The sequence below is a fragment of the Lichenostomus cassidix genome, chromosome W (genome assembly GCF_008360975.1).
Source record: "Lichenostomus cassidix isolate B80296 chromosome W, HeHo_3.0, whole genome shotgun sequence".
NCBI classification, from domain to species: domain Eukaryota; kingdom Metazoa; phylum Chordata; class Aves; order Passeriformes; family Meliphagidae; genus Lichenostomus; species Lichenostomus cassidix.
The window spans coordinates 6,867,531-6,884,417 of record NC_139510.1 but is presented as its reverse complement, the minus strand read 5'-3'; the positions used below and the strand labels follow the sequence as shown (position 1 = coordinate 6,884,417).

General features: G+C 33.6%; 1 protein-coding gene across 7 annotated transcripts in view; it reads left to right on the top strand.

The window, feature by feature from the left end:
• The window catches only part of LOC146425412 (nipped-B-like protein), a 163,505-nt gene that overhangs the window by 122,414 nt on the left and 24,204 nt on the right, over positions 1-16,887 (top strand). For 5 of the 7 annotated variants that reach the window (XM_085041553.1, XM_085041551.1, XM_085041552.1 and 2 more), the window contains 14 exons: positions 997-1,194; positions 1,342-1,413; positions 1,498-1,587; positions 2,854-2,957; positions 4,469-4,555; positions 5,712-5,943; positions 6,234-6,385; positions 6,740-6,820; positions 7,910-8,010; positions 9,845-9,983; positions 10,185-10,267; positions 11,301-11,433; positions 13,185-13,328; positions 16,734-16,823. In XM_085041553.1, coding sequence (XP_084897679.1) covers positions 997-1,194; positions 1,342-1,413; positions 1,498-1,587; positions 2,854-2,957; positions 4,469-4,555; positions 5,712-5,943; positions 6,234-6,385; positions 6,740-6,820; positions 7,910-8,010; positions 9,845-9,983; positions 10,185-10,267; positions 11,301-11,433; positions 13,185-13,328; positions 16,734-16,823 — 1,706 coding nt within the window. The remainder of the gene's footprint in view (positions 1-996; positions 1,195-1,341; positions 1,414-1,497; positions 1,588-2,853; positions 2,958-4,468; positions 4,556-5,711; positions 5,944-6,233; positions 6,386-6,739; positions 6,821-7,909; positions 8,011-9,844; positions 9,984-10,184; positions 10,268-11,300; positions 11,434-13,184; positions 13,329-16,733; positions 16,824-16,887) is intronic. The other 2 variants (XM_085041548.1, XM_085041549.1) reach the window with 2 other exon arrangements.

Below are 16,887 nucleotides of genomic sequence, written 5' to 3'. Positions count from 1 at the left end.
TTGGAGCCATTTTGCTCAGAAACAATCCTCTAGACAGTCATATCTCTCTAAACTTCAGGAGGCTTTGGTAGAGACATGGAGATGTCAGGGCTGTTATATGCAAGTTCACATGAATAATAAACTCTCCTAGTCTAGAATATAATGTTTTGGAGCCATTTTGATCTTCATAGCAAAGTCTGTGTTAGACATCTCTGCTTTCCTGTTACCTTAGATAATGGAGAGGTGGCTGATTTTATGGATGAAGTTATCTCCTTTCTTCATATCCTTTTTCTAATACATCTTAAGACTCTTTCCCCTTCAAGACTATATTTAAAAACAAAGAACTCTCTTTTCTCCTCTACACACACACTTTATTTCCACCAAGTTTCTGGTTTTGTATAGAATATTTATCCCAGTTTTTCAACATTCAGTTGTGCAAGGCTTTTTGGTCCTGAAAACTGATTTTAATAACCTTCTGTGGTATATACTTGCTGCCTGGACCAGTATTGTGACTCCAGCTTTCTCCTTTACAGTGAATCTCCTGTGATATATATCAAGACAAAATTTTAGTTGTCTTGGCAAAACAGAATATCTTTAGGTAACTAGGGTGCCAAGTCTCATTGGAACTCACTATGTTAGATGGGCAAAACAATCACTGAATTGGAACATGGACGCCCAATAATAGTCAGAATTTAGACAACCCTAGTGTTGTCTTAGGAAAGGATGAAACTTATTTTTGATTTGTTCTACTTTCCTGACTTTGTTTAAAATGACAAATGCCCTGTAAATTTTTATTTTTAAATGTTTGCTTATCTTTCCCAGTTTGAGGTACTTTTTTCATGTAATTTAAAAGAAATTGTTAGAATAATGCCATAACATATTTTTATATGATAGTTTTAGAGTGTTTGCTTGTTTTACAGAACATCTATATGATAGTGTTTAACTTGCAAATGTATAATTTTGAGCTATTAAAAGTAGAATTTTTGTCCTTTTAATGAAAATGGATTTTATTTCTAGCTTCTCGTAAAAGACATAAAAAGGATAGAGATGAAGCTTGGGAGTATGAAGAACATGATAGAAAAAGTTCTGGTGACCATAGGAGAAGTGGTTATTGTCATGAAGGAAGGAGGACTTCTGGTAGTGGCCGTTATCGTAATCGCAGTCCCAATGACTCTGAGATGGATGATTATTCTCCTCTTCCTAGCCTCACTGAGGGTAAGTGATTGTTTTAAAAAAATAATTTCTTCCATAATACTAGTGCATTTTTAAAGGATATGTTAAACATTTTAAAATAAACATCTTTACATGCAATATTGAATATAAGCATAAAAAGTGTAAACAATCCTTTACTCTCTTTATTAGTAGCTAGAAAAATGAAGAAAAAAGAAAAACAAAAGAAGAGGAAAGCTTATGAACCTAAACTAACACCTGAAGGTAATTTTAGAACATTTATTTTCTATAGTTTGTATTTTCTGGTTGGCATATAAAATAATTATATATACGTTTCTTTTTCACCAGAAATGATGGATTCTTCTACTTTCAAAAGATTTTCTGCTTCAATAGAGAATATTTTGGAAAATTTAGAAGACATGGATTTTACAGCTTTTGGTAATATGTCAGAAATTTTCAAAATGCTTCCCCCAATTAGAAACACAAGAAAGGAATTTTCATCTCAGTATTTTCAAACTTCCTTCTTTATGATTTAACTGCCTGTGAAACACACTGCAGTATACTGCATTTATCTGGCTTCTGCCTTTAGTGGAGGCCTTGATCTTTTCAATTTCACTTGCTACTACAGGAAGAATATCCCCCTTCCTCCCTGCAGAATCCAAAAGGGACATAAATCACAATGAGACAAATAATAGTCCTCTGGAGTGGAAAGGATACCTCTTTGGGTCATCATTAGGATATCTTCTGTCAAACATATCTTTGTAAATAATGCTAACGTAAGATTGCTGGATGCCAGGCACCCACCAAAGCCTCTCTCTCACTCCCCTCCACAGCTGGACAGGGGAGAGAAAATTTAACAAAGGGTTCATGGGTTGAGATAAAGACCGGGAGAGAGATTGCTCATCAAATACCATCACGGGCAAAACAGGCTTGAATTAGAGGTATTAATTGAATTTATTACTAACAAAATCAGAGCAGAATAATGAGAGGTAAAATAGGACCTTAAAAACACCTTCTCCCCACTTTCCCAGCTCTGCCTCCTCCCTTCCAGCAGCACAGGGAGACAGGAATGGGGGTTATGGTCAGTTCATGGCCCATTGTTCCTGCCACTGCTCAGGGAGAGGAGTTGGAGTCCTTCCCCCACTCCAGCAGGGGGTCCCTCCCATGGGAGACAGTTCTCCATGAACTTCTCCAACATGGGTCCTTCCCAAGGGCTACAGTTCTCCATGAACTTCAATTCAGCAGCAGAGTGCTTATTCTCTTATGGATGAGGCACTGAATCATTGTATGCTCCTTATCCATTTCAGTAGAAACTAAGCCAGTTTAGCATAAGTGTCTGATGAAGTAGTTCAGGTTGACCAACATGACTTTATTTTGAAATGGATAATGGAGCATTCGTTAATTTTTTAGAACTAGAACAAAGGGAGGAACATAGTAAGCAAACCACTACAGCTATGGTGTCTACAACCTTGGATTAAAAATATTTTTAATATATGACTTTCAGTCATATTTTACAAGTAATCTTTTTAACACCACCAAAAGTTGTCATCATCAATCTTCATTAGATGGAACTATTATATGCTAGCTATTTGGAAAATGAGTTTTTTTTCTTCAGTTGGCTTTTTCATATTGGCGGTAAAATACTGGTTTCCTTGAAGTCTTATTAGAAATGTGATTTTTAATTTTTAATTAATTTCTTTTAAGGTGATGATGATGAGATTCCACAAGAATTGCTACTGGGAAAGCATCAGCTTAGTGAGTTGGGTAGTGAATCTGCAAAAATCAAGGCAATGGGCATTATGGACAAGGTACATCTTCATAGTATTTAACTCTTTTTGAACATTTAATTTTGTTAAACATACAAAACCTTGTGCCCCCTCAAATATTCCACCCTCTTCAGATGTACCTGTGACAAATACTGTGAACAGTTGTGCTTCTGCTGAAGTGCTTAAAAAGTTACCACATCTTAACTGTTACTGCCTCTGAAGCCAAGACATTTTTGTTGAATGGTCCTCTGTGTTAGGTCTGACTCACAGCACTATATGCCAATAGGTAACATATGCCTGAGCAGTAAAATCTAATAATTAATCTACTTTCACAAAAGCACATAAGTTGCTCCTTACAGCTGCTGTTGAGCAACCACAGTAAAACAGAACCTGCTGGCAAAGTAAAAAAATCCACCCTTGCTGATACATGCCATTAGTGCAATGTAAATGTATGATGTCCATCCAGTGTCACGCTGAGTTGCCTACTACCTTCCTCTCTCCCAAGAGTTCTTTTCAAACTTAAAAGATTTAATGCTCAAGCTGATAATAAGATTAATTTTTTGTAGACTGCTTATTGTGATTTCTTTGCCATACTCTTCCCAACTTCTGTTCAAGGGAACTTTCTGTTGGTACAAACTGTTGGTATCACACCTTTGGAAACTATTCTTGCTTTCCTTATCTTCCTAGAACTCTTGGCTTTGGGCAGTCTTGTATTAAATTCTTACTCTACCTCCTCATGACCATTTATTATGTTTATGCAGTGTCTGTGAAGCCACTTATACAAGTCACTGTAAAAGGTTTTCTTTAATCTGAGATTTAGATGTTCTTCATGGCCCTTTCGTTGTTCTCTCTACCTTCCTTTGTAGCATGATATTAGCCTGAGTGTTTCTGTTCCCTGATAGTTCTCACCCTTAACCTCTGTTACCTGTTTTTTTCACATACATACTTACATGTATGCATAAAATCAGAATTTTGTTGCTTCTAAAGGTGAGCACCAATAGTATCTGGATGAATGAAACTGATTCTCCTGGAATTTAGCATATTCTACAGATTATTTAATCACAATTCTGTAGAACATCAGTAAGTGAATTTGAGTTACTTTTTTCATCATGCTAGTTTTTTAAAATTAACACAGTTATTGAGAATACATTTCCTTTTTATTAGAACTCAAGTATCAAGGAATTTTATTTCTGTTTGTCCATAGAACTTGGATTTTGTCTTAATAAAGATCTATATAGTCAGTTAGAATTTGGGATTGATACTTGGATTAGGTAAATTTCTGTTTCTAAAAGCAAATGCAAAAGCATATACAACATTAATTACAGTTATGCAATTTTAAATACATTTCTATTTATTTTGCTGGTTGAAAATGAAGTTTGATTGCAGTCTTAGAACATATTTTCACTAGTTTAATTCTATTATCAGCATTCTAAATTATGCTGTGTCAGAAACCAGACAAATCAAGATCCAATACTTAGATTGGACGTTTTTTCCGCAATTTGGAAGCCTTTATGTTCCTACAGTTGTTTGATATGTTTTGTTTCTTGTTTTAGCTCTCAACAGATAAAACAGTAAAAGTCTTGAATATTTTGGAGAAGAATATTCAAGATGGATCAAAGCTTTCCACATTACTTAACCATGTGAGTTTTCAAATTACATTGTTTCACACCATTGTGTAGAATAGGGTTTTCTTCACTTGAGTTCCATATAGTGATAGTTTCAAATACTGTGTGTGTCTGTGAAAGGAATTCCTGATTTAATATGTATGTGCTTAAAAAATTGCCAAATTTTAAGATTTGAAGTAAAATTCTATTGTTTATATTTTGTTATGTTTTACTATAGTAAACAGATGTATTGGGAGCAATTAGGTTGTCTTTTGACTTAATTTTAAATATTATAGTTTCATCCTGAAATATTCATGGTAACTGGTATAACTTGCACTATTGGGCGGTTTTTTTCTACTTTTCTACGTGTCTGTAAAACATCCCTTACGCACTGGAAGAAATATAACAGCCTGTGCTTTTATACAGGCAAGAAAGATTGTTTTTCTCTGTACAAGAGAAGTTATTAAAAATTTCACCTGGTTTGCCTATTAATAACATTATTACAATATTTCAGTAGTGCTGTGTGGTCATAATTAACCTCATGTATGTTTGTTTTTATAACTTGTGCAAACACAGAAATACAGAGATTCCATTCCCTGTGCTAAACAGAATCACAGAATATGCTGAGTTGGAAGGGACTCCCAAGGATCATTGAGTCCTTATATGGTCATATTTGATAAGACATGTTTTAAACTCATTGATATAGATGAATTGGTCTCTGGAGAAAGTTGTATTCTCATGAGTTTTGTGTGACTTAACAGTCTTTTTGTGTAAGAATTCTCTCTAGTGGCAAAAATTAGACTGATCAAAGCAACAACTGGTGTGTATAAGCCACTGAAGAAAACACTAGATGAATGAGTTTAGATTTTGATTAAGGTACATCATTCTTAAGTAGAGAATGTGACAGTCTTCCTTCATAGTGCTTCCCAATGATACACAGAAAGGTTCTTTAAATTTTACCAGAAGAACGCAGTGAGATATCGAAGACCTGTAACTTAGGGTTACAAACCTTTAGCTAGTAAAACAAACATTTGTTGATTTCTAAACCAAACTATTTTTGTATCATAAAGGAAATACTGCATTTTTTATGTGTGTGCATGTAAGTATATTAAAATAATGTTATCTGTTATTTGGTAAGGAAAAATATTTAACCTCTTGTTCACACTATCTTGTTTTCCATCACCTGTTACAGAACAATGACACTGAAGATGAGGAGAGATTATGGAGAGATCTTATTATGGAGAGAGTGACAAAATCTGCTGATGCTTGTCTTACTGCTATCAATATTATGACATCACCAAATATGCCTAAAGCTGTATATATTGAAGATGTAATAGAAAGAGTTATTCAATACACAAAATTTCATTTGCAGAACACTCTCTATCCTCAATATGATCCTGTGTATAGAGTGGATCCTCATGGTGGTTAGTATGCTAAATGTTTTGCATTTTGTTGTCATATGCATATCTTGAGATGCAGGTATTCAAGAACAGTTTTAAGAATCTTGGATCCAGAATTCAAAGCAATTATGAAAATATGAAATTCTTGTTTTCCATCTGATTTTACTAAATAGTTTTTCTTTTGTAAGAAATTTCATTTACAATGCTGTAGTCATGGACTTGTTTTGAAGACATTTTTTGAGGAAGATGATCATCTTTCTAATATCTGATGTGAAAGACTGAAAAACTTAATAAAGATATTTTTTATTTTCTAGGTGGTGTTTTAAGTTCAAAAGCAAAACGTGCCAAGTGTTCCACCCACAAGCAAAGAGTTATAGTGATGTTATATAACAAAGTTTGTGACATTGTCAGCAGTTTGTCAGAGTTGCTAGAGATACAGCTTCTCACTGATACAACTATTCTTCAAGTAAGTTTTATCAGAAAAAATTTTGTCTGAGAATTTTTTTCTTTTTCCAGAGAGACTGTAAAGTGTAATTGTCTCAATGGCATGAAATATCAAACCAGTACAAAGTTTTGAATTATTATCAGCAGTGACTAGTTTGTTCTGTAGTAATGTTCATATCTTTAATGGCTTTTATTGTACACTTAAGAAAAGTGGAATGTGATCGTATTAAAACATCCTTTAATAACTTTATTTGTAAATCATATGAATACATGTTGTTGAATACCTTACCTGATGAATGAATAATCTATTTTTGAAAATGCCTAAATATCAGTTTGTTAGTCAAATATACTTACAATAACTTCTTTCTGTTGATAGATATCGTCTATGGGAATAACACCTTTCTTTGTAGAAAATGTCAGTGAACTACAGCTATGTGCCATCAAATTAGTGACTGCAGTAAGTAATTTTTAATTTGCAGTTTCATGTTCTTCTGAGAGTCATTAGGGCATTTACATAGGCTGTATTTTTGCTGATAGAGAATTGGAGCTTAGAACTAATTTTATTCTTGCATGTTTTTACAGTTTGGTATCATAATCTAGGAACAGTACTAAAGCTACTTGAGCTCCTCCCATTTGCAGAGTACTCTAAGTACTCTATAGAAAAAAATAGCCTACTTAAGACAAGGAATTTACTTAATTTTGGTTATGTTGTGTAAAGTGTAAACACAAACCCCTTCCTCTTACCTGTTCTTTCTTGTCTTAAGAAATCTTAACAATGTGGTTTTTCTTATCTCCTTTGTTGAGATTAGAATTTATGCAATGCTATAAGCCATAGAACTAGTAGGATTGTTCTATATAATATATAATAGAACTATATAATAAAAAAAGTCCTTTTCCTCAGAAGAGGTGGCTATGTGAAAAATTCATGGGACAGATAAAATATTTTTTCAGGAAAACTGCAGTGCAACACAGATGTGTTTGTTCAAGTGAAAGTTTTTCATCTTTGTAAGGATTATGTACTCCAGTATTTATAAAAGTAATCCTGCCTGAACAAAGGGAGAGGCAAACTCTACAATCCTGACCCCATAAATTGAATTAATATTTCACGTCAGGCAAACATCAAAGCTTAGTTTTCTCAAATGTGCTCTAAAACTATACGTGTTCATGTTTAATGTATGTTACCATAGACTTTTGCTCTATACTTGAGTCTGATAGCTTAGCCTTACACTGTTTGACTTTCAGTGTATTATTATACTATTGGCAGAAAATTTTAAAACACATGGTGTTTTTAAGAGCTATTACACATTTATGCTATTTGAAGATTTTAAAAAAGCTATATTTGAAAAAGTTTTTATGTATTTTATAAAGAAATGCTTGCTTTGAAAAAAACAAAGCAATGCATTAAAAACAAGGTATGCATTCATTATAATTTATTTAAATGTCATGTAAAGAGTATGTTTCTATATATAATTTTAGCAATCTATTTAACAAGTGATATTTTATGTAACAAGAAATAATTTTTAACAATTCTGTTACTGTTAAATAGGTGTTCTCCAGGTATGAAAAACATAGACAGTTAATACTAGAAGAAATTTTCACTTCCCTTGCGAGACTACCAACCAGCAAGAGGAGTTTGAGAAATTTCAGGTAAATTCTGACATAGATTGATAATTTGTAGACAGCAACATTTACAGGTTTTTTAGATGTAGGATTTTAGGCTTCATTATTAACTTGTTGTTTAAAAATCTGTGACTCCATAAGCTATGTTTTGTTAGAGGTTGATAATTCAAAAGCTCTACAGTGAGAGCAGAATTGTCTGACAAATGTATTTTGTAATAATCACTTTCTTATGCCATCATATTTATGCCTGCTTCCAAAATAATTGCAATATCTTATCTGTCTCACTAAGTATGTAAATGACTGTAATGTTAATATGTATTCAAAGGTTTTTTCTTGGAAAATTCTTTGGTTCTGTTTAAATGGATTTTATATAATGTCATTGCTAAAGATTAATAGGAAAATTCTGGCTGAATTTCTTTGAGGACATGCTCAGAGCACTCTTTCCATGAAATCAATCTAATACTCCGTTGAATGAGTCTCATTTAGAAACTACTCAGTTTGCTTTAACTGTCTTTTAAGTGCTTCAGCTGGATTTCAGTGCATTTTCTGAATAATGGTATAGTTTCAGATTAAATTAGAGGAAGAATCTGGCCTGGACTGGATTTCAGTTAAAATTGAGGTTGGACACTGCAAATTATTCTAAAAGATTTGTTTTTAGTGTTGTTTTTGTTCCTTGCTTCCATACATCTTTTTCCTGCAGACAGACAAGTTGTCAATGAAATAGGTTGTCTGATCCAGGGTGGATGAACAGGAAATATCCAGGAAAAGAAATTCACTGAAACTTTGAAGTTGAATTCAGCACTTCTAATGTTAACATGAGTGCTTGTTCCTAGTATTTCCTATTGTTTTGTTTATAGACATCAGAGAGATCTAGTAAATAGGAAGGTGTTAGGCATAGGAGCATAAATGGTAGATACCCTCTTTGAATTGTGACCTTTACTATAAGGAAGTTACTGTCTCAAGGCCATAATGACTGCGCTGTTTATCACTAGAGTCCTAGCTCTAACTTGTTGGAGGACATTCCCTGCTTGTGGCTATAGTCATGAAGGGTGCAGCTTACCTAATATTTTATAGGAAAATATTCTCTCTGTGCAAGTATTTAGAGATAACTTCATAAAGATAATAATTGCAATCTGTTTTGTGTCCAGTTATTATTTTGATAATTTAGGGAGAATGATGTCAGAGATTATCACCTTTTCATATTGTTAAAGGCAGCATTAAGTGGTGTTAATGTACATATGGATAGTAAACACCACACTATCAGGTTAAATCAGTTAGAAGGGGAGAAAGGTGAGGTGGAGTGTATTCATGCTGGCCATACCAACTTAAAAGACACTCTTGCATGCTGAAGTTTATAGTCCATTGCACTACCTGAGATTATCATAGGTGTAACTCTTGTAGAAGTCAGTCCAGGTTATGGTTGCTAATTTCTCTTGTTTAAAATTCCTGCACATTTCATATACATTAAATAATATATAAGTAATAAATTATTATTACAAGCTTGGTCTATTTTTTTTAATGTTGTGTTGGAAAGGGATATGGCATTATACAGAATAAGCCTTTTAGTAAGTGCTTTTGCATGGAGGTGTTTGATTTATTAAATCTGCTGAACTTCACAGACGCTCTGATGTCCTATCTGTGAGCTGTTTCAGTTCATCTCTTTGGCCTGAGAATAATGCTTACTATTTTTGTTAGACCAAATTTTTCACTGCATAAGAGGGAAGCAAACGACAGGATAAATATCTATAACGCAAATTCCTAGCTTTGATTATTATTTTAGAAAGATGGTATTTAGGAGAAAATAAATTTGTTTTGTTTTTTTTCTTGTTTAGTTTTAGTGCTAACGCTGTCTTATTAACAGATTAAACAGCAGTGACACTGATGGAGAGCCTATGTATATTCAGATGGTAACAGCACTAGTTCTGCAGCTTATTCAGTGTGTGGTGCATTTGCCATCAACAGAAAAAGATTCTAATTCAGAGGAGGAATCAAACAAAAAAGTAAGTTTTTTTTAAAGAGTCATAATTTTTTTTTTGTACAGGAGTAACTTTGTCGGTATAATATTTTAGGATGGTGCTCTAGTAATTAAACATTTTAATTTTATGTCAGCTGTAATTATTTGATGAATGAGAAATGCTGGTTTGGAAATTATATTTCTGTGCATGCTAAAATATTAGAAGAATTAATCTTGTTATTTTTAGGTGGATCAAGATGTGCTTATGACTAACTCGTATGAAACAGCCATGAGAACAGCACAAAACTTCCTTTCTATTTTCCTTAAGAAGTAAGTACTGTTGCATTCTTTAGTGTATTGATGAAACCAACTCCAAATAAAATGTCACACCTTAAGGCAAACCAAACCACTTTGCAATCCCAAATGACTACTAATAAAGTTACTTATAACTATATAGTTTATAGATCTCTGAGAGAGCTACCTGTCTGGAAAAAAAAATTTAAGGAACAGAAAGTCTGCAGAGAGTTTAAGAACACATTTAAGAATCTGTCTGATAATTTATATAGGATCCTTTTATCAGGGATCTTTTTACTCTTCTGAAACATGGAAGAGAAGGCTGAATAAATATTTAAGTGATGAAACCAGATTATTTCAGTCATCAAAATGACCAAAATATAAAAACCCTAAAATTACTTTCATTTAGATAAAGTTAGGAATGTCAATATCTCAGCAGGGGAAAAAAAACCATACCTGAATAACCAAAGGGTTTGTAACAAAAAGTCCTGAGGTTTTTATCATGGTAATTTCTGTTGTTAAGACAAAAGGCTGTTTATGAGCTATCTAGCCATCTCTCTTCATACTTCTGGTGTAATTAAAGTTAGGGATGCCACATATAGATGAAACACTATCACATATCTTTTGATTTTTTTACATTCTGATTTTAACCTTTCTAGAACATAATACTGAGATGCCTTATCACTGTGAGATAAGTCAGACCAAGTTTATGGACACAACACCTCCTAAATACCCCACTCTAGCCTGAGCTTTAGAATTTTACCTACTTTTTTTATCCAAGTTAATGCAGACTTTTGCTCAAAACAATAAATAAAAAATCTTAGGAACAAAATTCTACTATCCTGGGTTAGCTGCTTTACTTGCAGTGCAACTTGGAGTGATAACTGTTTAAACTATTTGTCTGTAAATGGAAAAAGCCAATTTTTCTGCTAATATTTTGGATTTTTTTTTTTTTTAGAATTGCATAAAACTGGTTTTCTGGCTAAAAATAGGATTAGTTCTCTTTGCATCAGAAGAAAAGCTTAAATGGCTCTTAAATTCACTTACAAATGTATTTTGATTTAAACAGATGTGGCAGTAAACAAGGGGAAGAAGATTACAGACCACTGTTTGAGAACTTTATTCAAGATCTTCTTTCCACAGTCAATAAACCAGAATGGCCAGCTGCAGAGTTGTTACTTAGCTTATTAGGAAGGCTATTGGTAAGGGATACTTTTTCTTAACTATTATATTAATTTATTTTTATTACAATGAAGCTTGTTTATTTCAGCTCAAACTCTTACAGGAGTGTTTTCTGATTGTTGACACATGAATGCATCATGTAAGGATATCCTTACACATGTATCACTAATATGTAATGCATAGAAAATAAAATTTAGGTCAGAAGATCATTGATATGGAACTTAGTAAAGATCATATGTATACAGCTTCTCATGAAAGTCCTCTTCTAATTTTTCATGACATTTTTCACATTAAAAAATGCCATTCTATAGCATCTAATAAGTTTAGATATTCATAGAACTATAAAATATGCTGAGCTGGAAGGGACCCACAAGGATTATTGACTCCAACTCCTGGCCCTGCGCAGGACACCCCAACAATCCCACCCTGTGCCTGAAAGTGTTGTCCAAACACTCCTTGGACTCTGTCAGCCTTGGTGCTGTGACCACTTCCCTGGGGAGCCTGTTCAGTGCTCAACCACCCTCTGGGAGAACCTTTTCCTGATATCCAACTTAAACCTCCCTGACACAGCTCCAGCCATTCCGTCAAGTCCTGTCACTGGGCACCACAGAGGAGAGATTGAGGTCTGACCTCAGTCTCCTCCAGGCTGAACAGACCAAGTGCCCTCAGCCACTCCTTGTACAGCTTCCCCTCTAAACCCTTCACCATTTTCATTACCCTCCTTTGGATGCTATCCAATAGCTTCATTCATATCCACTGAGAATAAAGTCAAACTAATACCTTTAATTATTCATAGAATCATACAATGGTTTGGGTTGGAAGGGACTTTAAAGCTCATCTTGTTCCATGCCCCTGCAGTGGACAGGCAGAGACACCTTTCACTAGACCAGGTTGCTCCAAGCCCTGTCCAACCTGGCCTTGAACACTTCCAGGGATGGGGCAACCTGTGCCAGGGCCTCACCACCCTCACAGGGAACAATTTGTTCCCAATATCCTATCTAACCCTGCCCTCTGGCAGCGGGAAGCCATTCCCCCTTGTCCTATCACTCCATGCCCTTGCAAATAGTCCCTCTCCAGCTTTCTTATAGGCCCTCTTCAGGCACTGGAAGGTTCTCTAAGGTCTTATGGACATTCAGGTTCCTCAGGTCGTCATGAGCCTGATCTTCACTTGCAGTGGGAGGGACTTTGCTCTCTCAGTCCCTTACTTCTCTGGATCATTCCTTTAGCACAGAACCTGAAAACAAGTAGTTTGGTCTTTTACAAGTTTGGTCTTAAAGTAAGTGGTACATTTACTTATGGATTGTGATGTTTTACAGAATGTGAATATTTTTGTTGTAATGTTTCTTGAGAGTTGTTCTTCAGTATTACAATGCATTTAATACAGTAATTTGAGCTGTTTATTTGGAAAATATTTTATGGTCATGTTCCTGGTAAAATGTAGCTTTCATTATACTTGTGTGAATAATGAGGAAGTTGTATTATGGTGCTATGCTATTGCAAAGGATATCTGCTCTACTAGATGTCCAGTTTATTTTATTTTTTTTTTAAATATATATTTTTATAACTGGCATATTTGTAGAGAGAAAGACTCAATAAAGGAAAAAACATTATTGTAAAGTAAGGACTGTATCTGTGATGTAATAATAAATGACATTATTTTAAGCAGCATGGAAATTAGGTGGACTTTTTAATAAGGTCAAACTGTCTTGTGAGAAGAATCTCAGTTGCATAAATAAATAATTTTAATAACAGTTAATTCTGCTTTTCTTAGGTTCACCAGTTCAGTAACAAATCTACAGAAATGGCATTAAGAGTTGCATCGCTTGACTATCTTGGAACTGTAGCTGCAAGACTCAGGAAAGATGCAGTCACTAGCAAAATGGATCAAGGTTCTATAGCCAGAATACTCAAACAGGTGTGTCAAAGGTCCCATGCCAGTTGGATTGAGATGTATCTATTTAAAAGCCTAAACATTTTAAAGATGTGTGAAAAACTGGCATTGTGGGGAATGAGTATTCATTGTTGTTCAGATTTCTGAATCAAATATACTCAATTTATAAGTAACACATTTGTTAATTCACATCTTTCTCACACCATCTTCCTAGTGATCATTTTAAATGGTTAATTAAAATGGTAAAACCAATTTTCTGGTGACAATATAGATGAAATAATGGAGTGACAGTTGGATTATATCTTAAGAGGCCTTAAAATATATATGCGTGTGTAAGCATGTATGTGCATTTGCTATTGCAAAATGGTAATTGAGCATATGGCACTCATACACAGACTTGAGAGTTAAACTGTTAGGCCTGTAAAGTTAGCTTTTATATGATGGAACTGGTATTGGTTGTGTGTGTAGGGGGGGTTGTTATTTTTGTGGGGGGTTTTTTACTGGAATTGTATATATATTTCATTAGAGAATACATATTTGCATTTCTGCTAATGCTCCTTATCAAAAATGTCTCCAAATCTGCAAGGGTGGCAGCAATTAACAAGGCAGTGTATGCATTTGGGCGCTCTATAGTACATTAAGAAAACCTTGGGCCTTATGTGTCCTTTTAAAAATGTGAACTTTCACATTTCTTATGAATGCAATACTTTTCTTTCTGAACTATTAATTGTTCTCAGCATGACGAAATCTAAAGTTGAGTAGTCATATGAAGTTTGTTTCCCTGAAAAGACTCCAGATATATTATATGTATTTTATGATGATTTTTGCAGACTTATTTTGAAGGTGAAACTTGTGCAATTTACAGGCATTCAGATAAAGAATCAAAATTCATCTACTCCTTCATGAGGCTGATACTTTCCATAATTTTTTTCAATTAAAATATTGTACTATGTATAGTGTCAAATCTTTATGTTCATGGCTTATTATAATTTATACTTCTATGTGCTAAGGGGCTGTAATTCTCCATTTGCAGTGACTTTGACAATTGTACATTAGACTTCATAGGGGAATATTTTAGAAGAATCCTTTTCTCTTTCCTTATCTCCAGAAGTTATAGAATAGTATTGAAAGATATTCTAAAAAGATACATACCTGAGTGGGGACCTGAATTTTTCTATTTGTTTTGAGTTTTTTATAGGATCAGGCAGTAACTAGGCATTGGCATCTGCAGAAAATAAAATAGCTTTGGGCAATTGAGTGCTAAAAGCATTTTTTCAGTTACTCAGGAAGCTTAACATCAATGATGGCATTGTGAAAAGTGTATACTATACAGTACAATCACTCAGGGTAGACTGTTATTTATAAATTATTTGTAACATAAGAACAAATAACTACTTAAAAATGTGTACATGACACCTAAGCTTCACTTTGTTGCTCAAATGGCAAGAAAATAAGATTAATTGGTAGACACATTCAGTTTTAGTCATTAGAAATATCATAAATTATTCTTTTCATTCAGAAATGAACTTATATTTCTACAGATTTTTCTTTCCTGCTGAATTGAATACTTGGACTCTGTTGGATATTTCCTTCTACCCTCTGATATAATTACCAGGATATTCCCTATTGATCGATGAATGCTTATAACTGTCTATTGGAATTAGGGGAAAATCTATTCTGTTTTGACATTTTTAAACAGTAGATTTTTTCATAGAAATCTGTCATAGATTGTCAATTTGAGCACTTGTGCATGCTTTTCATTAATTTATCTCTTGATATGCTGATCTTCTCGACTTGTAATTGTACCTTTTTCCACTTGCTGTTGTTTGCAAGCTATATTATGTGCTACATTTGTGACAAAATTCTCAATCTGTGCTGTTCATACAGAACTTGATGGTTATAAGTTACAGGTTTTATTGTTGAAGCAGAAAAATGTTTTGTAGCTGAAGAAGTTTAAGCCAGAAATTATTCTTCTACTTTTATTATCAGTATTGAATATGATTTGTTGTGGGCTTCACAGGTTTTTTTGTTTGTTCTGGGTTTTTTACTTTTTAAAATAGTTAGGCAGTTAAGGTTCATCAAGCCACTTTTTCAGCCTTTTTATCCACAGAATTTAACATTGGTTGAAGGCCAGACTTTCAAATCACAATTTGCACATGTCATAGGGTGCCAAATATATATTAATAAACCTATATTAGTATTATGTCCACTGTAGATGTGTTTTGAATTCTTGAACTCATTAATTTGAGGCGAAAAAAACACCCTTTTTTCTGCTGTAGCATTGGCAATTGCAAGGACCTGCACATTTCAGTATAATACTAAGGAAAAAAAGGTGTTTTATGGTTTTGGGTTTATGCTGTCATGTAGGTGTTGAGAAAGTTAGTTTCTGATTCATTAACAAGTTGATTGATACTGATTTGATTTCTAACCCCTATATGGGGAAAAGTACATTGTCTGATGGCCATATACAAAATCATTGTTCAATTTACATAGGCTAGAACTATTTAAGAGATCAGGATATACATATTTCCTATAAAATAGCCTCTTGTAAAAAATATTCTGGTTTTAACATTCATACAGTTTAGATATTTACAAATCTGATGCATAGTTCTCAGAATAATATTTCATATGTAATCCTTTTTGTGCATCTTAAAAGTGCTTCACAGGAAAATTAATATTACCCTATTCTGTAGATAGACTTAATGCACTAGGTGGAATTTTTATAAAATGTATGTTTGTTCTCAAGGTTTTTGACTGATAGAAACTCAATTGAGTCTCAGAGAGTATGATTCTTTAGTGCTAGAGCTCAGGGGTGTTTGGGAATAACCTCTGTAAATTCTTTGCTAGATGGGTTGAGCATCCTTGCTGCACTTTCTCTGTATTGAAGCTTTAAACCTGAAAACAGTTATACCAAATATTTTGCATAGGGATAAGTTATTTTTATTTCTTTGATGTTTCCCATATGTTTTTACTGTTGTCTGTGTTTCATATCTATGTTCATTTGACTTTTTCGCCTTTTATCCCTTGTTCACCTAAGTCATTGTTTCAGTATTTAATATTGTTGAGAGAGCTAATGATGCCTTTTATAGGTTAAATCTTTTGTCAGTCTACTATGTGTGATTTCAGCCTTTTGTTTTCCCTTGGGAACAGAGGGTCTTCACACAAGATCATAGAATGAAAATTAATCAAATCACTCTGTTTTAAAACAAGTCTTATTCTGCTGTTAATCTTTTTTAGACTTTGGAGCCACAGTCTAATTTGGTTTAGTCTCTATAAAGTTTAGAAGTAATTGATTAAAAAATTGTTAGTTGTATTGATAATTGCAGAACATTAACTTCAGTGTATTTTATATGTGGACATGCAGATTTTCAGATGATAATCAACACTCTGCAATATTCTATTTTAAAACAATCTTTCTATTTCCAATAGGTTTCAGGAGGAGAAGATGAAATTCAACAGCTGCAAAAGGCTTTGCTAGATTATCTGGATGAGAACACAGAAACTGATGCATCATTAGTGGTAAATTTCATATTTCTGATGTCAAGTTTATATAAAAATAATTTTAGTAACATGCACTGAATAA